The sequence below is a fragment of the Hippocampus guttulatus genome, chromosome 5 (assembly GCF_054856545.1).
Source record: "Hippocampus guttulatus isolate MCC_2025c chromosome 5, RoL_Hgut_1.0, whole genome shotgun sequence".
Classification (NCBI taxonomy): Eukaryota; Metazoa; Chordata; class Actinopteri; order Syngnathiformes; family Syngnathidae; genus Hippocampus; species Hippocampus guttulatus.
The window spans coordinates 9479302-9504806 of NC_141265.1; the positions used below are offsets into that span (position 1 = coordinate 9479302).

The 25505-nt window shown below is 40.6% G+C and overlaps 1 protein-coding gene across 2 annotated transcripts in view; it reads right to left on the bottom strand.

Annotated features, from left to right (window-relative positions):
• Positions 1–379: 379 nt before the first annotated feature.
• The window catches only part of mvb12bb (multivesicular body subunit 12Bb), a 36630-nt gene continuing 11504 nt past the window's right edge, over positions 380–25505 (bottom strand). The window contains exons 6-10 of one of the 2 annotated variants that reach the window (XM_086111885.1): positions 24902–25012; positions 18626–18687; positions 6501–6556; positions 5508–5567; positions 380–673 (exon numbers count right to left, since the gene is read on the bottom strand). In XM_086111885.1, coding sequence (XP_085968011.1) covers positions 632–673; positions 5508–5567; positions 6501–6556; positions 18626–18687; positions 24902–25012 — 331 coding nt within the window. In that variant the 3' untranslated portion in view covers positions 380–631. Of the gene's footprint in view, positions 5568–6500; positions 6557–18625; positions 18688–24901; positions 25013–25505 lie in introns of both variants that reach the window. The other variant, XM_086111884.1, reaches the window with a different exon arrangement.

Consider the following 25505-nt stretch of genomic DNA (forward strand, 5'->3'; position numbering starts at 1 on the left):
GTTGTGTAAGTTATTGGATAAGTGGTAACTGCTTTTGCTGGTCTTTTCACCAACAGTTTAACACTTTCTATGGGACTGCGGGCAGAGGCATGCAGTGTGTCACAAGTGACATGTTTTAATATTTGAATGATTTTCTTTAAGTGTTGACTTCGTTGACGTGTCACGGCAGTGAAGTGCCTGGGGTAAAGGCTCAGTGCCTCAGAGCTCTGCTCCTTCGTTCTGCACACTGCATGATGAACTTTGTGATGGAAATATATTTTTGGGAGAACATGCAGACCCATGTGATCTGTCTGTTTGTCGTGAGTTTTGGTCCCTCCGAGGCAACCAACTGCTGTCAAATGTCAAAGTCTCAGCCAGTTTAAGAAAATACACATATTAATTGCATATTAATTGGCTTTATTTTTAGGATTCCAACACAGTCTCCTCAAATAAAAACAAACAAAAAAACATGAGAATTTGTTTTACAAAGTCCCAGTGTCAAACATAATTGAATCCAAACAGTTTTAACACAGTACAAAGCCAAGCTTTTACAAAAATAATGTAGCACGTTATGTTTTCTTTTTTTATCACTTGTTGATGTTGCTTTTGTCCACCAGTATGGTCCAACATGTTGGAGGAATCCAGAGGGATGTTATGCAACAATGCTTCGCTCTGCGCTGAAGTTGTAGTGGAACTGTGTGAGGAGCAAAGACACACTTGTCGTGAAAACGTATTGCTGAAGAGATCACGTGCTTGAATGCAAATTTCCACTCAAATCTGAAGTGCGAAAATACTGTCCACAACTATAATAGCAGACAAGACATATTTTTATTTATATTTGAGTCATTTCAACACTACAGCATTTCGAATAGAAAATGGGAGGAAAAACGTTTTACTGCCCCCTTCTGGTGACTACACCACACTCAGTGTGTCCCAAACTTGCCTGAGCCAAGATACATACTGGACTCTATTTCCATTAGAAAAATCTCACGGGAACACCACCAAGCAAAACTGTCACCAAAAAAAAAAAAAAAAAAAAAGTAGGCCCAACATCATCTTGTTTCGATTCACTTACAAATGGACCTACTCAATATGAAATATGGGCCTGTGTTGCTGGATACAAAGCTGATATGTACTTGCTGGAGGACTTGTCATAATAACAGCAACATAAATGGAAGGAGGATTTAATTGTTTTCCCCGTCACAAAACGTCACTGTCATAGATCGGTAAAAACTGATACAATATTTGTCACTGATAAATAATACATTTTAGGCCATTTAATTAAAGTTGTAATGAGTGAATTTCTGCACACCAGAATTGATCTCATGTCACAGCTCAGTAGTTGGGAATCATTGCTCTATAAAGCAGGGGTGTCAAACTCATTTCACATTGTGGGCCACATACGGCCTCGGTAGATGTCAAGTGGGCCGGGCCATTAAAATTTTACCAGACTCTGCTATAAATAACCAACAGAATATGTCTTTCCTTGTTTTGGTATAGTGAAGCACAAGAACATTTGGAATATGTTGAAATTTAATGAACATATCTTTTGCAAAACGTTTATAATAATAATCATAATAATACATTTTATTTGTGGGTGCCTTTCTAAGCACTCAAGGACACCTTACAACAATTTCATGAAGCACCTTAGATTTCTTTGGACAAATGTGCAATTTACTTTTATCATTCATATATATGCATTGCAACTGATCCCACTGATTGTACAAAGACACAAAACTTAAACAAGTAATTGGTATTGAAAAATATACTAGTACATTTTAAGATTAAACAAGATTTATAAAGAAAGGAATTTTTAAACCATTTACACGTGCATATAAAATCTAAATGTAATCCCTGCCTACACCTTACAAACTAAGGAGAGTACTATTAAATGTGTAAATAAGGTACAGTATTTGCATGTCTTTGATAGTGTCTGCTGTGTTGGGTCTGTCTCAGTGAGAGACGGAGACTGCTGTTGTCTTATTCTCTGATCAAAACAATGTTGTCTTCTACTCTGATCAAAACCCTAGCAGATACGCCATGAGTTGCACTTTATTAAAACTATTAGAACTATTATTAAAACTATTCATTCCGTGTCTTTTATGCATTTGATCACTTTTAAATGATCCCGCGGGCCGTATGTTTGACACCACTGCAAGTATAAAGGAACAAGTTGTAGTTAACCCTCGAGAAGCCACAGGGTCAAATTTGGCCCCGATAAATGCTGCTACTCAAATGCTACCCTTAAATCCCAAAGGGTCAAATTTGGCCCCAATCCTAAATTAGGATTAAAGCATTGAATATTTGAAAATACATATATTTTGGTGTTCAGTGAACATAGCAGTCATTCAATGTATAATTCATCATTTTCCAAAGAAGAAAAGGGTTCTTGGGTTCTCCAGAGTTAAGTCAAAATGACAGCAATTTAACATTAAAGGCCACAAATCTATTGTGCAAATATAAATGACTGAGAAGGAATATACACACAACACAAACCACACGAAATTCTCATACATATGTAAAACATTCAAGCTAAACTAGCATTCTTAAACATGCTGCAGAGTGTTGGAACTCTGCGGTGAACGTTGAGCGGTTTCCCCAAACAGTTGTACTACTGAATTTGAACACCAGAGAGCGCTGTAAGATCACTGGAATAAACGGCCCAGCACTCTAGAAAACAAACATGCACATTGGCTCATTGAATTGCAGGTTCTCTCAAAACAGCTCATATTCCGATTTTCATCAACTTGACGGACCTGTCACAGATCACAACCCTGTTAGTGGGGTCATGCAGGCCCCCGCCACACGAGAATTCAGTTTCAACAGCTGGCACACCGAATAAATAATTCCAGTAAGTATATGTATGTATGAATGTATGTAGCCCATGTATTCAGATGTGGGTGAGTGTGTGTGGATGATGGATGGGGGAATGGGGTGTTATCGGGGCGAGCATGTATCAATGTCTGCCAGTTTTACACATGGGCTGACAGGACAGTGACACACTAGAACATGGGCGGCAGTCGCCCAGACGAGCCCAGCTTCATTTCCTGTTCCTGCTCCACTGCCAAAAATATGTGACATGTTGTCTTCATTAATTCCACCTCGATTTGGAGCTCTCCCTCTCACACCACGCGCACACGGTGTACCTCAGTGCCTCTTCTCGGCAATCACACATTGGAAGAAACGTACACAAACACACACCTGCTAACTCCCAAAGCAATGCTGAAAGGCCATCATGTATAGGTGCTAATGAAAATTCTGTCATGTGCGCGCGCGCGCACACACACACACTTCACACACTTCTCCATCTTCACACATTTCCTATATTAAAATCATTAAGCCAGCCACCGCCAACATTTTTCAGCAGAGCAAACCACATAAAGACATCACTTTAAATTGTGTACTAATTAACACTTAAGAAGACACAAATTAGATATGCGTGGCTAAGAGCAATTATAATATCCGCAACTTTTGCCAGTCATTTGGGAAATGAAAAGACTGCCTAATTGCTGGAACCAACAACATTGCAGGCATAGCTTAAGTGATGCCTGTTAGGAAATGGTCTTATCTACAACTGCGGCTGCAGTCTTCGATATGAAGTCAGAGAGCCCATCATTTTCCATAACTTCAATGGGGTTAGCGATCAGGCAACATGCCACTTTTTATAAGGGACATGATGTACGTACTAACAGTAACAACTTCTGGATGAGAAAAAAAAAACGACTGAGCATTCTGAAACTGGTAGCAGTGGTTTTTCAGTCAAATACTCATTTTTTTCTTCAGGATTCACGTACATGGCAGCAATATAATGAGACAACATCTCTGAAAACAAGTACTGAGTTTACTTGAGTGGAAGTGAACCAAATGCACATTGGCATTTGATAATTAACCCATTTAATTCCACCAGTCACATTTGTGAAGGACAACAATGATTTAATTGACAGAGCTCTGAATTTTTTTATTACTGATTACTTAAAAGGGTTACCAATGACACCTGATTTTGACTTTTAAATGTCTGGGAAAAAATTGGGATTAAATGGGTTAACACAATTACCTCCATCAGGAGATCTTGCAAAGCAGGATTATGCAAAACAATATTTAGTCCAAATTCATGGAACGTGTTGGGGACGAGGAGAACGAGTCAAGGGATATACCGCTAAATGTTGATGTTTGGCCTATTGTTCCAGTGAGGGCATTTTAATATAGTTTACATAATTTCATTGTGAATAATGGATGCATGTTATTGAAGGAAATCGGGAATATAAAGGTTTGGATTTTGAAGGCACTGATTCAAAGCAGGATTGTTTGGCCTTGATGGAGGTTTGCGCTCTTCTGATGCTATTCTAGTTTCTGATGATAAGCACCATTTGCGTTATGTTTTGTAAAAGGCTCACTAATGATATGGCTCTCCTGCTTGTGTAGATATCATCCTGGGATAGTAACAAGAGGCGAGAGAAGTAAAAATAACACAATTGTGAGGGATGCTTCCACTTGCAAACTAATTATCAAGCTAAGCTGCGACTTCATCCTCATCGGCCAGGCCCCGCCATTAATCTTGTGCTGTCGTCCACTTCACTAAATCCAGCGTGTTACACTATCTCACATTTACTTCATCAGCTCCAGTGCGGCTGTAATTAATGATTTCTCATGCCCTTCCCTTCCCCAGCTCAGCTCACCATGTGTCCGCCCGCTAATCACACCCGCTGAACAGCAAAGGAGGAGGCAAGGGAGCGACGAGTATAGAGGAAGGAGAGGATGGAGCAGACAGGATGAGCAACCAGGTTGGCCTCACAAGCACGCACAAACACACGCGCGCACACGCATGCACAGTTAATGCCTACTTTGACAGTGAGCTTCAATCAGATGACCGTATGACAGCATGGCGACTGTGTGATTTGGATAGTTTGTGACAGAACACAGAGGCAGAGTGCAGAACAGACACCTGGTTTGATGAGGGAGTGTTTGCTCCGTAACACATCTCAAACCCAACAGCACCTGTTCTTTTACAGTGGTCTGTCACTTCCTGGCACTTCAGATACCACGGCACCGTGCTAATGAGAGAGAAGGGGGGCAGGGGGGTTTCGTCCCTCAATTTAAAGCACACCCTTATACTGCACAACACACACACACACACACACACACACACACACACACAGGATCTTAATTCCTGCTGGCGACAGTGTGGAGAAGAAATTGAGGGTGTTCTCTGCCCGGGCTCATGTTTTTCGGGGCGCTGATTGGGAACTAAAAGAAGATCAAAACCTCAAGAACCTACAACATGCGAGAGATGCTTGATTGAACTGTTTGGGAGAAGAATTGGGGAATAAAAGTCAAGGGCTTTGGAACAGTAGACAAAGCTTTTAAGAGGAAACGGCTGCCGAGCCAGGGCATGCTTTTATTCAATTGGGGCTTAGTGGAGCCAACAGGGTCTCGCTGTCTCAGACACTTAATTACAAGCCCAAGACTGTTTGCTTTGCATTCTGGGCCAGCGGCGGCAGCTGCAGCCGAGCGTTGCAGCCTCTACTCACTTCCTCCTCGATCTCTGCCAGGGATTTGATCGTAATGCCCATTAAATTGACTTGCTGCATCTGAAATCAAAAGCATGGAGAGGAGGGAGAAGGGAAGGGAAAGAAAAAAAAAAGCACAAAGAACACGGCGGTTAGGCTCATGGCTAAGTAAGCATGTTTAAAATCTTTAATCCTCTCCCTCTGTGTCAATACGAACCGGCTATGGTGACAACCGACGCCAGGCAGCCAAATGGACTGCATTGAGCCAGCGTTGCCTGAGTGCATGCATTCATCACTCAGGGTGAGCGAAAGGAAAGAACAGCGGATAAAGGGATAGCCGGAGAAAGAAATGTGAAAGAAAGGAGTATGGATGAGAAGAATTTAAAGGACAGTGGAGGAATGGGGGAGAGCAAAGACAATCCAGAAAGAAAGCTAAGTCAAGTAGGAGAAGGCACGAGTGGAAAGACTGGGAAGTGCAGTGGAGAGACGAATGAGACGGGGAAAGTGAGAGAAAGTGTTCGTAAAAGAGATGAGAAGTACAGTACATTCAGTGAACAAAGAGGAATGAGACCCCCGGTTCTCATAAGGCCCCCGTGATGGTTATATCCACAAAGACAGATGTTTACATTTGTGGGTTTATGTCTGTATGAATGCACAGAGAGTTGATAATGAATGTGATACGGTTTGAAGTATAAGTTTCGTCTGTATCAATGTAACCATGACTGCACTGCCCGCTAGCTCCTCACGACCTCTCACAACCTGGCATTTTACTGATTACAGAACATGGATGTATGAATTTCAAGGTACGGTACATAAAGTTGTTTTCAATCTTTTTTCCAGCTCCAGTCACTTAAATTCTAGATCAGTGCAAATTAAATGGGTGGTTATTAAAACAAAACAAAAAAAAAACCCTACAACATACAGGTCTTCAAACTTCGGCTTGGCTAAGGCTGTGGTTATAATTACATTAGCGTACACAATATTCCGATTTTTAATACGTCTGGTATGATTTACCTCTTTTGATGTATCCTGGAATCGCTGAGTGATCCCAAAGGGCACATCGTCCATGGCTGTAAAAAACAAGAAAAATGTACTTTTGAAATGTGACTTTTTGCACCAAAAATGACAATTTTTTGTTCATTATTTTGAGAGTTTGAATAAAAACGTACGTGGCATAATGAAGCAACAAAGCTATCAACATCTCCAGGCTCCCCGGCACCTCCCCTCCCACCAGACAAGATGAAAGCCTTTTCTTAGTCTTTGCTTCTCTCATCCAACGCAGCCCTTCCCAACCCTCTTCCACTTTAATTACTCTTGATTATTCCTGATTTTGTCTTGTCAGAAAGATGTTCACCTCACAAAGACACACTTACACCCGGCACAGAAAAATTGAAAGACGAAAGACAAAACGCCGGATATCAAATTTGCATGAAAATAAGCCACAGCATTCAGGCCACAAAAAAAGGTAGATTGAAATGAGGACTTGCCAAAAGCACGGTGGTATAATTAGCATTTGACCAAACAAACGAGCTTCAACAGAGCTATAATTAAGCAGGCCTGTAATTAAGTGTATGCCCTTTATCATAATGATCGTGGTTAAAATGGTGTGATGGCTGCCAGTTGATTATTAATGGTGTAACCCAGTACTGCCGGAGCCCTGCACTGGAATCAAGGTGTCACCACTGTCAGGCTAGAGTGCAGGACTTTGTTGATAAAAAAAACATTAGGGCACAAATTAACACGAGGTGACAAGAGATACAAAGCTTCTCGGTTCAAGCTGAAACCACAGCTGCTTGGCCTCATTAAGAAGAAAAAAAACCCTAAAAATCTGGAGCTTCCAACACTTGCCGCAAAGTGCTTTGGCAGGGGCCCCCTAAATATCAGGGGGCTGAACTTCCAACTAGAGAAGTATTTTCCCGCTTGGCACGGGAAAATACATTTAGAAGCGTAAACTGAAGCTGCTCCTGATTTATGGTTTTGAAGCTTGCGGTCGTTTTTAGGAAATTCTAAATTGTGCCTCTCTTTAACAGTGAAATCACTTGCTTTGGTTCTTTGGTCGGGGAACGATGTCATCTTTGTAATCTAAGAATGACCCTGGGCAGCCCAAGAGCGGGTAAGCTTGCTTACATTTTGGGCTGTAGTGTAATAACACTTAAAAAAAAACTGTGAAAAAACCCAGACTGCAAAAACGGAACCATGGTGGTGGGGTTTACTGTAGTTATATCATACGTAATGTTTTTATCATGTAATTTTTACAGAATATTTTGCTACTGTATTTACACAATATTTATATGTCTGAATATGCACATTTTCTTCTTCAGTCTAAACACTTGACAAAGCCAGGTATAAAATCTTCACTTTATTAGGCCTATGTGGATAAGTAAGAGGCAACAGCTTTACAGGGAGGATTTCAGACATTTCGATTTTTATGCCGTAAAATTACATTAAAAGCTTTTGGCTCAGAGTATTAAAAACACGAAAGAAATTATGAGCTATGTATTTGCCACGTTGCATGGCAGTTACATTCATATTTATGCTCTTACTTTTTTCTTTGTTTCATTGTATGACAATATATAATGCACTTGGCATTCATGGCCAGTATTCGTCATGGGATTTGTGTGTATATGTAATCATATTTTGACTTGGAAAAAAATAATTGCCAAAAAGAAATTATATGTCTTTGTATCAGTATAGTGTCGCTGAAATTGCAAGACAAAGTGTTGGTATCGTATCGGATGCAAAAGATGTGGTATCGCCCATCCCTTGTTGGTATGATGACTGTTCATCAAAAAGAAAAGAAAACCAAGCAAACACACATGCATGACTACTGTCACTGGGAGCAGAGAGCAGGAGGGAATACATTTGAATCAATAGGTGGCTACGGAGTACTGCGATTTCAGCGGCTGATGGAGCTGTGTGGCGTGGACAGATGGCTGCCCGGCACCGAAGGCCAGGGACTTTCCTTATTGCATTTAAATCGGGTCTCACTTTGTATTCCACCACCATCGATACTCGTGGGTCTATCTTACATCCAGATGAATGAAAACGTGCTGAAGATGACTTGGTGTTAAAAAACGGCTATCTGCACCACGGTGAAATCTAACACAAAGGGGAAAAGTAATGTAAATACAATCTTCTGGCCAGGAACTCCATTATAAAGCATGTTGGAGCCGCTCAAATGGCCAGGCTACGGTCCATTAGCTCATGTTTATCGCAGGATGGAAGGATTGGGTGGTTACTTGGCATGTGGAGTATGCGAGGGCAGTCAATAGGAAAATGTCAGCTCAGATTTTTGGTGCGGTGGCTGTGATGATGGTGAGGATCATGGCGGCGAGTGCAGAGGTGGCGTTAAGTAAGGAGGACCCTGTGGCTTGAGTGATTGTGGTGTAAAGAACGAAGTCAGCACAGGCCCCGTGTGGATCATTGCCTTATTAATGGCTCCGTCAGGTGCGATGAGCAATGGCTGCATTGTCATCTCCAATCCCTGGGCACAGATGAATGGCTGTTTCAGGGCGGGAAGGGCTCCCTCGTACGCCAGGTGGAGCACTAATCCTTCACCCTTCCGTTGTTGGTTGCACTGTCACCCAGGACTTCAGCAACGGCATACATTGCCTTTCCGGGGCTCCCGTAGACACAGCCGTACACACATGCAAGCATACACACTTTATAGTGTTGCACTCAGACACTGACTGATGGGAAAATGGGCGTGCTTGATCGAGCATGAACCATATAACCTGAACCGCTTCTTACGGGTAAAGCTTTCGGAATGTTGATGAACTTTTATTTTACACTTCACTAATCCAGCTCAACTGCATTGATTTCTGTCTCGTAGCGTTTCCACAGTAATTCTGACTTGACCCTGAATTAGATCAAAAACTAAAGGATCTGTTTTTCTGTTTGTTTTTCGTTCTCATGAGGCAAGGCCAAAACAAGCCACACTTAAATGGTGTTCAAAATGGACCTTGCATTACTACGCCGTTTTCATTCCTCCCAGTTATGAAAAAAAAATCTAATATAGTGCCTTGGCATTGGGGTTAATTTTTTTGCGTGACCACTCTTAAAACTCAAGGCACTTTTATCTCAAATCATCTTTCACCACTGCAATGAATGGGAATGCCATTAATCTGTTGCGACCTCCCATATAAACAAGTAGAAATGTCACGAATTGCATGATGGTAGTTGTAGGACCCCAAACAGGGAGTCAGGGAGGAGCAGTGTGGACTGACCGAGATGTATTTAACAAAAAATGCAAACAGGAGTACACTGGAAAAACATTAACAACAAGTGCTCAAACAAAGTCCTGGAAATCACAAGGAGCCAATGTAACAAAGGAAATCTGTGAAAGGAGCGGAGCACACAGGCACTCACATACTCACAACTCACAACCAAGGCTGACAGAACTCAGGGAACGAAATACAAGCAAAGTGACGAGACAACGAGAAACACCTGGACAAGACACAAAGGGTTGAGGGTGCTGATTGGTTCAACACAAGGGACACTGATGACGAGAACAGGTGGTGACAAAAATGGCACATGAGGAAACAAAATCAAACGTAACCAGACAGAAACATAAGAATTTTGTTTTGGTTTTTTTGTCAGATAAATAGGTACACTAGAGCATTATATATTATAAAAGCATAGAATGGTGACATAATTATATGGAATTGAAAATAATTAAATCACTTTTGTCACATTTTCTCCTTTAATGTATGTGTTGCAATGCTCGTTCTGGTGTGCGCACCTTGACCATGGAGCAGAAAGACATTTGGATATACCACACTGGAGAATCAGCTCCTCTCTCAGCTTCTTTTATTTATTTATTCAATATTAGTTGTTCTTCACAGAGAGTAAACAATATATACCTGTGAATATTGCTGTTTTATCTTTCTATGTGCTGCTCCATGGCTTGTGTTCATATATCAACACCGTCACATGATGCTAATTGTTTGCTGATGTGCCTCAGGTGTTTCCAAATTTATGTTAGCATTAAACTAGATAAGGCTGTGTAGTTGTTAAAAACACTGTACATGTCTTTGTTTGATTTGTAGTTTGGCAATACATTTTGGATAAGAATGGTAAAAAACTGTTTGAATCCTCTTTTTATAAAAAAAACAAAAATACAGTTAATTTAACCAATGTGTATGCTTGGTTTGGAATTCACGGTTTCACTTATTTATGTAAAATTTTGTTTTTCAAACCTTTTTTCTTCCCGGGTATTTGAACATTTCCCCCCCCCCCCATTTCATAATCCCCCCTACCAATCCCCACCGGTTTTCTAAAAACAATATATTCTAGGTCCAATTGTTTAGTGTCGGCTAATTGCTGCTTGTTGCGAAGTGAGTTGCGTCACCTGTTACAGCAAAATATCGGCCAATTGACAGCTCGTATCTTGAGCAACTTGTAAGTGGAGTCGTTCGTATCTCAAGACACCTCTTGAGTGGCAAATGTTCACAAACTACTGTTAGTGTACTTGTTATAGTACTGTGTGGGTATAAGTCCCAATTTGAAAAAAAAAATTGTTTCAAAGTAATACTGTTAGCGCCCTAAAAGTGTTGTCATGCATGTTACATGAGACAAATTTACAAGTAAAGCTACTTAGAAAAGATATTTATTTTATTCAAACAATAAAGTGACGCGGACCGCTCTCTATGTGTAGCCTGGCTCGACAATGTACAATGACAGTCTGACTCTCAATTTGAGGTGGATTCTTTTTGCAGACCAAGGAAATGCTATTTTAGTTGCAGAGCTGGCTCTCTGTCACCTTTGCAGATAATGGTGAGTAGAGGCAAAGGAAGCTGGAAGAGGACCCCCCCATGCCCACTCACAGCCCTTAGCCGTACTCTGACATGAGAAATAGTGCCCAGGCCTGACAGCATCTCGGAGACATATTGTAGTTTATTTTGTCGCCCGAGCATGCCATCTGTGCCATTCCAATGGAGGGTGTGGGCGCAGCCTGCTGAGAAAGGGAGAGGGTGCCAGGCTTCGGGTCCCTCAGTAGCTCCGCAGCCACGGCAGGTCATTAGTCAAATTGCCTAATGAGAGAGAATACAAATGGCGCTCTACCCTGACAGGAGGAATTTTGGAGGTGTCAGAGCTCCTGACCCGTACTACGAGAACAGATGATGGCTCGTTGCTATTTTCAGAATCTTTTAATGACTATATGGCTCTATGCAATCCATTATTTTTTATTGTATCATTCCACTGTTTTCATCTTGGCAGAATACTGTGGCATTCTCTTTCAAAATCGGAAGTCTATCTACTGAATGAATTATTCATTTTACTCAATATTATTCATTTGTTTGTTTGGAGCATCAGTTAGCATTTGAAAATGCATATGGTTGCGATCCGATTAATATTCATTCATTTTTTTATGGGGGTGAGGTAATACCTTTGTGTTTTTTCTGACTTTGTTTTGGCGCGGGTGCACACAAATATTTTTATTTTGTCAGGTGGCTGAACCCAATAAAATCATCTGGATTTAGTTACATTTTTAATTAGATGTATAGTCTACTCAAAACATGTGATAGGGATGCAACTGATTTTATTTTGTGCAACCACTTGACAAAATAAAATTGAGAAAATTCAACACACCATTTTTTTCAGTGTTTGTCTATGATGTCTGCACACAATGCTACACTTTAAGGTTTGATGAAAAGGAAACTGATTGGGAGAAATGACACTGGGTAACATAACTACTGCTATAAAATGAATGAGATTTATGTACTTTAATTAATTGCACTTCTTTTTGTCGTATTTAGTTTCGATTGATGCGTTATGAAGCAAAATAAACAAAAGAAATAAATAGCAATGGACATTCACACTCACAACTTAAGTCACAAATTCAAATTCCCAAATGAGAATTTCAACTTGCTACCTGAGATACGCAAAGAGATATCTGATGTAGAATGACCCACTTACCTTGCCATGTGAGACACACATTTCTAAAAATCGGCATGGAGGAAGGGAGCCAGGAAGCAGTCCCAGTTGGACTCTGGCCCATCAATCTTCTAGAAAGTGGGCAGAGCCAGTAATACCGACGGTGAGTTCATTGCTCAGAGGATATGGTAAATTGGGTAACTCGAAAACTAAGCACTAATTGTGCTTAAAAAAATAAGCAAAAAACAAACAAAGAAACAATAAAAAATGAGAAAATGCATTCATTTCACAGAAACAAAAGCAGAATACTACACTTGGAAACATTTTTCAATCTGGGAGATCCCCTGTCCCTGGCTCGCTGTTATGACATTAAACGGACTACCAGACTTTAATCAGCAATCAGCAACACTGTGTCCGTTCCGACGCTGCCGTGGCACTGCACCGATCCCCAGCTGCGGCTGCTGGTAAATGTGCAGCTGAATGTCTGTATAAATGGCCAGCGCCTCTCTGGACAAGTGTAAAAGCTGGCAGATTGCTGACAGCAAATTGCATGTGCCGGATGGGACACAGCAGAAGGCACAATTACACAAATCCCCTCTTAATTAGCAGTTTTGGGGGCAAACTAACCAGTAATGATGCAAGGAATGTGGCGGGCTCCAGAAAGCCTAACAAGAAAGGTCTTCTAATGGTGAACAATTGCTCATGTGGTTCTGGTTCCCCTGAATGAGTGTATGATGCCTGAGCCCTTTTGATACCCGGTTTGGCCTGCTCTCGACAACCCTGAGCACTCAGTGAGCAACTTGCCCTCTGCACTGTGGAACAGCAGGACCTGCATGCTTGTGGTTGGCATTATTAAGTTCTCCGTGCTCACAGTACCAGGCAATGTAATGTGGCATCTCATGCGGTGAGTAATGAACGGTGCCAGAGTGGTAGCAGGAGGGATGACGGCCAAAGTGGCCTCTTTGGCAGCCACTAACCTGGGCATGCACCAATTTATCATCCCGTAGAACCGATCCACCAATGCAGTGCTGTCATTTGCCATTAATTATGCTAATAAGAACATGACTTTTCTCCAGCATAAACTGGCAACTTATTAATATTGATAGACAATTAAGTTTTCTGAACACAATGTTCATTGAAAGCCGTAGTCGAACAATATCTTGGTAGAGGCACGGCAGTGTCTTCAGCTGTGTTTGAACTTCTTAACAGCAAAGAACTCAATATAACTTCTGAGATTGTTTTTTTTCATGGCGAGTTCATCCTTTTGCTCTCATTGTGCTTCCAAATATGCACACCAAAGTATGTATTAGAAAATCATTCATTACACATTGAACAAGTCAGCAGAGGCATTAAAAGATCTTTAGGGCATATTTGATCATAAATCTCCTTTAACAATATTTAATGACTGGACTTTGTGAAATATTTTTTATCAAGTTCTAATTAGATGTGTGATAACAAACCCTGCTGTACACAAGGCAAATGAGGAAGCCTTGAAAGGCCCATTCATTGAGGCTGTCCATGTCTGGACACCGCAACTAATGGAGCTCTGCTTCTATCTCTGGGATGGATGCAAAGCGCTGAGGGATGAGGCTCTGGAGTCCATCAAGGTCGGCAAACCTTAGAGGCATTTAAACGTCAGTTAAATGCCAGTTGATTGTTAAAAAGGACCTAAACGCCGATGGTCCATTACTCATGAATGGGCAAGTTAAAAAAAACAAAACAACAACAACCAAGATTCATATATGATTGGTGCACAAATTGTTATTGGGACCATCAGACTAAAATTGTTCAGGTTTTTCATAAATTTTACAGTCCTACCTCGTTACGACATACCTGTACCTCGAGGGACATAACGAATCTACGAAGTATAATGCAGTATGAACATTTATAGATGTAAAAACATGAACATGCAATACCGCATGAACATGTCAATTACAAACACGTGTGTACAGTATGAAAAAAATATATTTTATAAGATATGAAACAAATATCCTGTGGCGTTCCTACTTCCTCTCTGAAAGCATTCAGTCAGCAAATGAAAAGTGCCTTTTCCCGTTCAGGACGTACGATTTACTTTCAATCTGTTGCCCTCGAATTCCTCCAAATCGTCGACTTTGCCAATTCGTAGTCTCGGCTGAGCTACGTTTGGGAGACTCCCTTTCGCAAGAGAGAAACTATTTCAGCCGTCACAGACAGCGAGATTTGCTTCCGTTTACATGTTTTCAGACCACATGCTTAGGATTGTGCCATGCCTCCGTGAGTTACGGCAGAATGTACAACGATGCACTTCGTTCAGTACTGTTGCTCAGCAACGGAAGGGAATCCCGCACTGTATGTTTTGTTCATAAGCAAGGTTGCGGCGGCAGTTAGCTTCGCACGCTTTGTTGTAACGAAGGCCTTTTCACTATTTTGTGGGAAAAATCTGGTTGGTATCATGATGTTTAAGTTATAAAGGTGTTTGTTGTATGCAAAATCGGCAAATGGAAAATGAATGATGTGAAATTGGGACTTTGAAATGTGAATGTTTCAGGGGAAATGTTGTAAACTGGGTACGTTGACAAGAGGTTTGACTGTCGTGAGTTCAAACTTATTTAGACATTCTTAAATTTTCAACTATAATTTCACATTTTACAATACAATTTTTTGAAACAATAAAGGAACATAGGCCATACAATAGTGTTTTTTCGTGAGCATCAAATTTCATCCAACCATTGCACACAATGCTGAGTGGTGACGTGAGTGTCAACGTAACATAAGAGTTGTACTGAGTTGCTTCACCAACATTGTAAGGTCACAGAACTGTGCGAATCACAGATAACAATGGGATGTTACTCTCCTCATAACAAAGCCTTCAAGAAACATTTTGCCATTTTAATGCATAAAGATTCAATAATAATCCATGATTTTGTAAATCAGTGTTGTGCGTAACCATTCATTCAATGCAGGCGCTATTGTCCGACTGAATGACTCTCTGCTTTGCCTTTTTCTGACCAGGGAAATTAAGAGGCAAAAGTTTGACTTTGAGAGAGTTGAGTTCTTTTCATGTCTTGATGTAAGCTCTGGCTTTACTTCAGACACCAAGACTGGTTTCATAGAAACCCCATTCCATCGAAACGAAAAGCGCAGCCGTAAATCTGCCCATACCTCCCCCATAACACTTCCATAAATGATTCATTCAGTTCAGTTGAACTGATGCAAAACAGAAAGTCAGTGAGCTGTGGCTGCCTGAGTCGTGTTGCAAGTGGAGTACAAGAAAAGGATGACAAAAGACAAGGAAGAGAATGACATTCACTAATCAGACGTTTTTTTTTTTTTCTGGCCTTAGCCTGAGGTTGTATTTTTTCTCATCCCTCAGATTATATACTGTAATTGTTATTCTAAAATATTGCCCGGGTAGTACAGAAACAGTCATGATCCATCGCAGAGTGAAAGAAGGACTCAAATGATCCCCGCCCTCGTACGGCCTGGCTTGGAAGCACGCAGCGAATATAAGATGGAACTTTTGTTTGAAACCTGATGAGAAACCTCTTAGTGAAAGTGCTACGCCAAAATAATCTTTTTTCTCCAAGTTAGTCAATCAAACCATGATGTAGTCGGGGAGGGGGGGGGGGAGAAGAGAAAGGAAGTAATTTTGCTTAATCAGTACGCACCATCTGGAACAATTAACCAAATTCCACAGAACTCAGAGGATCAGTCATATTGACTTATTAAAGATCCAGAATTATACAAGTTATAAATCCTTGGGAAAACGAAGCCTACGCCTGCCTGTCATGACTATTTTAACTTCAAATACAGTGGAATACTTGATAAGAGGAGATTAATATATGCAAATTATGTTGAGCATTTAAAAGCCCCCCAACAACCGTCTTGCTTTTTTCCTGTCTCTTATTACCGGGCTTTATGTTTTATTCATACTCCAACTTACCTGTCATTCCATAAGCTGTAATATTACGAGGGTATTATTAAACAGCATAAAGTGGAGGTTTAATTGGAAAGCGTCATTGCATTTTCCAATTGTTTGCTGCAAATTAAATGAAAATGCACGCAGTTCAATAAGAATTCTAATATTGTTTCCTGAGACTCAAAAATCACTGTCACCCTGTCAAGATATTTTGCAAACCCGAGTTAATTTTGAGCTTTCTATTTTTTCTCCTTCCTTTCTCCCTGAAGGATGAATTGTCTTATGTCTGTTAATTGAACTTCCTCTAATGGATCGGGAAATAATTGCACTCCATATTACTTTAGATGAGGGCCAATGTCAGGATTTATTTTTGATTAATGGGACAGATATGCAAAGGCATGACTTTTCATTAGATTCACTTTTTTTTCCAATCTTTTTTTTTTTTTTTTTTAAATCAGGTGGATGTTTCCTGAATACTTTGCAGAGGACTTACTTTCTCAGTTGTCCATTTGTATTTTTTATTTTATTTTATTTTTTACATTTCATGTTTTGTTCAATGTATTATTCTTCGACATATTTCCAGAAGGCTGGTTGGATAGTTTCATTGTATACAATTTTCCATCATAGCAAACCTAATTGGGAAGGCAAAGATCAAAGCGATGCGAGCACAGAAAAAAAGCATACCATTGCTATGAAGACTTGATAACTCCTCAAATGAACTTTAACTGTCAAGTGAAAGAGGGGTATCACGCTGAATGTGAATAGGTTTTAATATTCTGGTAATAAATGTCAAAACGCCTGCACATCACATCTGTACATAATGTGACTGCTGATGACACATTTCACAGACATGTTACCTCTCCTCCCCTCAACTCGCTTTTTCTTTCGTGTGTTGGGTTTTTTGTTTAGTTGGGAAGTGACGGAGGGTTTAATCAAGAAAGCAGGCAATTCATCAATCCAAAAGAAGGCGCCTGTACGAGCCTGACAGAGCGCACATGGTTTTAGAGCAACACGAACCTGGCCAGCTGTCAGCCTGCACACGCAGACTCCCACGCGTCTACACACACACACACGCTCACACGCACGCACACACACAGAGCTACTATCACACAAACAGTTAACAATTAAATAGGTTGTTGTCTGGAAGGTCATACAAGGTCTGCAGGCAATCACATTGTTAATGAAGCAAAGTTTTTTTTTTTTCCCAGTCACATATTGATACTGCGTGTGAGTCAAACAAAAGATGCGCTTCTTTTGTCCAATGACAATTCACGACAGTTTGTGCTAGCTCATTCCTGTCACTCATCCTTTTGCAACCAGACTTATTCCCTCTCATTCTGAGGCCACAAACTGTAAATTTGTCTTAACTTGCATCCCATATTTTGGCAATTAAACCATATTTTGACTTTGCGTCCAGGATGATTGGGATGGGCTCCTACCCTCCCTGTGAACCACGAACATCATAATATGTGTCAAAATTGGATAAATGTGTGCTGCAGAATTCAGGAAAATAAATATGTCTCATGCATCTTTAATTATTTATCAAAATATGTCCATCAGGTTTGGTAAAATTACCTCAAGCTCAGGTGTGCCTGTGCTTGAGCAGCAGGAGGAATCCTCACCACATGGTGTCTCTCTCCAGCCGGATAAAAACCCGCCTGCTTCATTCACCTCGTGTCTTCACACAATCAGGCTGAAGCGCAGATTCCATTGTAGTATATTCCATTTATATATTTAAGCAAAATCCAGTATTGCTTAAACTCAGCCTCTAAAATGTAATAGCCTCACCCTGATTTAACTCATAAAGTCTGTTTGCCAAATAATGGAATTTGGGGTAAATAATACGGAAGCGATGGAATTAGTTTTTTGTTTCTCAGCTGCAGATCGATTACATTTGATTCTGAAATAAATCCTAAGCCAGCAACAAAGAAACTGGGTGGGGGGGGGGGATCATTGTTAGAGTGGTGACCTCCATGATCCCACATTGTCGATTATCATTACTGGTTATTGAATCTACACTTTTGCTCAGGTCACCTGCCTTAACCTGAAGAAAATGTTAGAAACTTTGCAGAATGCTTTTGAGCAAAGTTTCGAACATTTTTATCAGTTTACCTTCGATGGTGCAGCCAATGTACAATGTGAACATATACGGCAGCATTCCCTCTTCTTTTCATGCACCGGTAAGTGTTCCCATCCCTGCAATGCCACAAGGCTAAATTTCCAATTGTTTTCCTTTTTTTTCCTCAAAAATAATTAATTCTTGTTTGCTGCCAGTTTGACTTTCCATCAAAATGCCATTGTTGACTGCAGTGACAGCAAAATAATTTACATGTGTAAGTTTGAAGTGCAAGAGAGGCGATACCTGTCATGGTATAGCTGCCGCTGCTCTGGTGCTCATAGTGCGCCCTGCTGATGGTCCTCCTGCTGTCAGAGAGAAAAAAATAATACAATGTCAGTCCATCAATACTATACTTCAATGAGTTCCACATTGAATGGAAGGTTGCCATGTGTGTGAAATTTATATTTCTATGGCCTTTATTGGCACATGTTTATATGTAGCAGGGGCGCAGAGCGTCTCCAGAGTTATTAGAGTATCTCAGTCTAAAAGACAGACCCGGGGGCTGCGAAATCAAAGTTTGAGTCTAAACGGGGAAAATAAGGCAAAAGTTAAACCCGCATCAGTCGCCTGCAGGCTTGCACAGACCTTCAACGGGGCTTTAGAGCAGGATCTTGTTAAGTCTGGAGGAGCTGCGGGATTCCATTATTCAAGGGAAGTCTGCTTTTACCGTTTCATGGCCTTGTATTACAGAAAACAGCACTGAATGCACTTTGTGGGCAGTTGAAGTTAACAAACCATATAAGATTGAAATCCTCATCAATCAAGCTATCACAAATTACACCCCCTGCTTCACCCCAACGGATCGATAAATCCACAGCTAGTGAGGAGGAGAGGGGGAAAAAAAACTAAAACTGCTTCAAGAGAGCTGCAAAACATGATGTGCCTCGGAGGTAGCTGAAGAAACCAGCAGCTATAAAACAAAAGATCTCATAATGATGACGCAAAGCAGTCAGTAATATCATTAAAATGGGAATTGCTATGATTAGAATGCACAGACGTTATACAAGATCAGATTAGGAAGATTCTGGAGAAATCACCCTTGTGCTATAAAAATAGGCCGATTGCGAAAGCAAATGATATGGAGTGGTTTGTTTGTTTAATAACGTACTATATATGTTCTATCCGTATAGTGCACATTGAACGTTCTATTCGTGGATAGCAGTCTTATGCTAGTTGGGAGGGATATAAAATTTTAATTCTTCGGTTGAAAGGCGTAGGCTGTACACAAATTGCACCTGTGGAAAACTTATCTTATCCAAGGAGAAAAATAAATAGAATAATTTCTACCAAGGGCAATAAAACAAGACTTCTGACTGGCTGTGGTATTCATGAGTTGAAACCTGCAACTCAGATGTCTTTGCAATGAAAGGGTGGACTTTTTTTTCCCTCCTCATTTACATTAGCATTTGGCCTTGTTGAATGCAGACCAATGGTGAATTTTTAAAAGGTTGGCATCAATCTTATGGGGACGATTGCCATATTCGTTACAGACTTCTTTAAAGGTTGATTTCGCAGCTGAAAGGAAAGCTGCACGTGAGTCAAATCACACAGACATCCAGCACACAGATGAAGTGGTGGTGAAAGATGGAAATGTCTTTTTTAAGACACGGGGTTTTTATTCAGTCAATCGATACTCAGAGGCATCAGAAACTAAAAGGGAAGTGGCAAAAGTGGTCAGTTTGCTTTACATTTCTAAATGAAGTCATTACATTCACCATGGAAACATTCATGTGTTCACATGGAGCTTTTCGAAAATAAATCTCCAGGGTGGCTTTTGCCATCTGCTCACGTCTCACTCCAAATTGGAATTTTCTAAATACAATTTCGGAGCGTTGGAGAGGCCGACATATGGCAAATCAATTAGACAACTCGTGCCCAAAACAAAAACACGGCAAGTGCATTTGCGCAATCAACAACAGTGTTGGGACTCGCATTATGGTAGCCATTGGAGTTTCGACAACAATTAATCCTCATTTCAGTCAAGGAGAGCCATATTGACACATATTCCTAATTAATTTGAATATTCAATTATAGTGTAGCTCCTCATCAAATTATTGTAAAAGTGGTAACACAGCCTGGAAGATTTGCACAATTACAGTACCAATCAGGAAATTTCTGCCCCAACGGAATATGTCCAGATTCAAATCATATTAGTCCTGCAAAGCTTCCCACACTGGTTATGTTCACGTCAGTGTTTTTGTAATTGCCGTTCAAATCTTTCGTACAATGTTCTTCGTGTTGCTGCGTTGTCAGTGTCAGATAAATAAGGAAGGAGAAAAGAAACTGAAAGCCAGTGGCTCCAGAAGCGGTCGTCAGCAGAGAGGCAAGATGATGAAGGAAGTGGTATCAGTGAAAAACCCGGAGTTATGATACAGAAAGCTCTTGTTTTGACGCACATCCAGCCTCTCCTGTGACAACACTTCCACACCTTCCGCTGTGTGCTGACAGTGCTGCTTCATAGGTGCCGCTGTCTCAGCCATCATTATCCTCCTTTAAGCTCAGTGTCAGAGGTTGAAAAGAAGCACTCAAAATTTGCTGGCTGAATAGTCTGGGCTCATCAGATCTTCACCAATCATTCAATCTTCCTTAGCATTGTTCTGAAGCCATTGCACTGAACATTTCAGAATGCAACAAAATAACGTGAAAAAAATTAGGTCGGAATGGATACCAACAACTTCAATAGAATGTCTGTCAGGAAACACACACTGACACGCAGTCGGGGTGTCTTTTTCTCTCAATGCTCAGAGGTCTTGACTAAGCAGCATGCAACACAGGCTTATAGAATCTCCTGTAGAGGTGCGTCAACGTGAGTGTGACAGCCAGAAGGCCGCCAGATCCAGAATGTATTGAGATCCCAATTCTGACATGGACGATTCTTTTGGTGTCATGAGTAACAAATTCAGCTTTGCAATCGAAAGAAAAGGAGATTCTGTCCTGACATTTTAATCACACTCAATTTGATTTAAAAGATGCCTGTGTGTACAGTGGGCTAAAATTGTAATAGAAATGTCAAAAACTGTGATCCAAGTGAAGCACAACCAATGGTAATATTAGGACAAGGCTAATTTATGCTAGCAGTCGCTAGAGGGGTCAGATACGAACCTTACCAATGACAGTTTTATCAGAAGAACAAGTGGAAATGTGGCCATAAGAATGATGAGTGAAAGAGGAGGGAGGGCGTCTTTACTGGACACATTTCAAGGTTGCTTACATAGTGCAGCCGGTGGCTGTGGGTTGTGATTTTCACACCAGCTGTGTGGCATGTGATATTTCAAATGCTCGCCGTATACCCACCACACTTAATATGAGGCAATATGAGAATCATTTTCAAGTCTAAGGACACGTGTCTATAGTTTTTTTAGACATTTTTTACAAATGAGGACTTAGTTTTTTTTATCCTTCCGTAAAATTCGATTTGTTTTTCATGTTATTTAATTGTCAATGTCAGTCTGTCTGTATGACGTATGCTCAATTTGGAGGCGCGGTAATTGTTTTCTAACGGCTTTATACTTTTGGAAATAATCACTAATAGATTAACTTTCCTTTAGTAGCTGGTAGAATTTTATAGATAGTAATGCAGTGGGGCAACCGGCACTGACTGCATCTCATACTTGTATTGTTAGCACTAATCACACTAATAATCATGAGTTTGTCACATGACTATTTTCAGATAACTTTTCCCATTTTTATGCTCTAGCTTACTTACATTCTGATAATATTCTTGGTATTCACCAGCATCCTTTTTGTGGATCTCAATGTTGATGCAGCAGTAGGAAGAAATTCTACACCCAAAAAGTAATATGAAGGATATTTCCAGTGCTACAATGAAATTAATTTTGTTCCCCATGAATTTTCAAATTTTCTGTTTTACCAAAGAATTTTTTCAGACTATAATTATCTACTCAGACTCCTGAACAGAAAAAAATGTTTGCATGACGGAGATAGCCCAATGTTTTGTACTCATCCAGTTTTGACTATTTAAAAAAATAATATAATAGAGTACCCGTTGACAGGTGCACAAAAGTTGACTTCAAAGTTACAGAAATTATTGGACTGCAGCTTCAGAAGTTTGTGCAACAAATCATATCAAGTTTACCAGATTTTTTTTTTCTGCGAGCCAAAGATAAAGGAATGCCTGATTTTACTTGAACAGCAATGAAGAAATTAATTAATTAATTTCTGTAAAATGAAACTTTTGTCATAAAGTTATTTTATGAACAGAAAATTGTGAACAACAAAGCGTAGATGCAACCATGTGTGTACATGGACTGAATGTGACAAGTTTGGAAGTGTAACGTGTTCAGGAGAAATAAATAACTTGCTTAATTAATTTTAAATGAACTTGATGCGCACTTAAAAATAGGCAGTATATCCAGTGATACCTATGGTGGGAAAATACAATTTGAAAATGGAGGCAAATTTAACATACTTGTGAATAGGCTATAAGCAATAAACAAATTGCTTCTGCATTTGTACAGCAGTGCGCTCAACAGCTTTGCATCCTAAACATTTTAGTGTTTCAAGATGGTGCAACAGCCTGAGCCAATAAGAACAAACAATTGCAGCTCATCCTTCATTTTAATTCAGCTTCCTGTACTAATTGGTGAGTGAGATATAAAATATCACTTCAAAATGGAACTACCTAGCATGCTGATGCATATGAGGGCCTGGCAAAGCTTGGCACTATTAAAACATAATTGATAGCTGACATCCATACACAAACAGACCCCAGCCTGGGGCGGATTTACATTTGAGAGGAATGATCGCAGTTTTCAAAATGGTCCTGAAAATAAAAAATGCATGATTGTTGACTGCATTTAAAACGTTTTGTCCTTATAGTTAAGAGGACTAATTGAAGAGGTACCGTGAAGTTTTGTAGGCAAGTAATCATACGTAAATAGAAAACCTGCTGCTGAATATGAAGTACATTATAGCTGTGTTTTTCAACCTGTGTGGCGCGAGACATTGTCATGTGTGCCACGGGAAAATATCCAATTTGTATGCCTGTGCGGTCTTTCGCCCAGAAAGCAATCATGTAGTACCCTCCCATACCGCTAAGGAGCAGCAACAGCTAGCCAATTGCCTTGTGTTTCGACGAGAGACAAGCGAATTTGTGACGGATGAATGCAGGACGACGGTGAAACAACAAATATCAAAGATGATAAAATACAGTTTTCTTTGTGTTCATTTGATTCGAATTCAAGCTGTTATAACGTCATTCTTCAATGTTAAAAACGGTTATAATAACAATGTAACACGTTACTTGTTAAAATAAGCGGGGGGCGGGAGGGGAGGTTCACATTTTCAGCTAGTGGTGTGCCGCGAGATTTTTTTCAATCAAAGAAGTGCGTCTTGGCTCAAAAAATGTTGAAAACACTGCATTATAGTATATGGGACAATGCTGTTAAGATTTATGCAATCAATGATTCTTGCGTTGTTGCTCATATGTCCGCTGCCGGTACTTCTAATCAGTGACTAAAAAAATGACAGCAGACGTATTCGTAATTGTATAGATGCTTACTTTCCATGTTATTGCACAGACACCTGATAAACAGTCAAAGGGGCCTGACTAAATACAGTTGTTTTTTTAACCACAATCTTATTATCATGTGTCAGTGACGTATGGATGGAATTACTGTCAAAAGAAGACTCGGCGTGTAGAATGAATTTGAATGTTAATCCAAAACTTGCGGCCTGTGATTTCAGGAGGCATCAGAGGGGGTGTGAGTGGTTTCGAGGTGCAATTCATCCCACCCTCTGATCCTCACCAACTTGAAAGTGGGCTTCAAAAGAGCAGAGAATTACAGGTAAGTACTGTAAAGGCACCTGCAGGTCCGCTCGCTGGCTCTGAATTTGTGGCCTTTTATTCAACATCTTTATTCCTTCTCATTCAAATATATGACCACGTGAACAGTCTCTGACACTGTTCAGCTTTTATGTGGCATTTAACTCTGCTCAGCAAATGATGGCAAAACAAAACGCCTCATGCCCTGGCAAACATACCAGAAATCTTGGCCAAGCTCACTGTGACAACGTCTCAGCTGTTTATTTACAATTTGCAGTGGAAATCCCCAGGTCTTCATTGCGATAAATAATTGAGCTTATCTGCCTTGGAGCTCACTGTGAGGCCTGAGGCAGAGGATGCTGCAGCAGTCTGAGCAGAGAGCGGACACGCACACTCCAGCATGCCAAAGATCTCGGAGCGCTCCTCCCTTCCTCTGCAGCTGTTTCGCCTTCTCCGGGCTACTTCTCCTGCTGTTTGTGTGCACAACACTGCTGTCGCCCAAGTCACAAAGCAGCCCGTCTCTGCCTTCCGGGAACGCCACAAATAGTAGGTGCTTAGCCCTCATTGAATTCACGCTACCCTTTATTGAGTAGACTCCCACTGCAATTGTGTTTAGCTACCTTTTCGTTGAATATTTCAAGTGAGATTACCCAATTGTGTCTTGTGCCGTACAACATATGACACCGCGATGGCAAATAAAACAACAATGAACAAGATCACATGGAAATGTTTACCTCTCAGCGCCAGAGAAGGCACCATTGTTAACTCTGCTGGAACTCTCCTGAGATGATTGTCGATGAAGAACCCTTCCCATCCGATACCAGATCCCCATGTTATTGATCTCACTGTAAATTAAACAGAGACTCGATGTAGCAGGATTGTGTCATCGGGGTGCAGCCATATCAAGTTGTTGTCTGGCGACGGTCACCTGAAATTTAGAACTTATCATACCACTGGCAAAAAGTAGAGAGAAGAAGGAAGTAGTCACATTTGTGGTTGGGGAAAAAAGGGTCCACTTGGGAGGCCAGTTTTTCAGACCAAACTGGAAGCTTTAACCCCATCACATGACCACATCACTTTTGTGTTTGACTGTGAAGATAGTGGCTCCAACCATACGGACGTGGTGATATTCACGTCATTTTTTTGTTTATTCCTTTTCTAACAGTCGAGGTGGGAAAAGGCAGACACTGTGTGATTAAATCGAACGGTGCTTCACATCTGTCGTAGTCCGTATTTGGTCGCACGACGGTTGCCTCTTTCATCATTGCTCCTGCTTCATGTGACATGAACGAACACCATTTTTGAGCTACGCTGGCTGATTTTTTGCACATTATACAT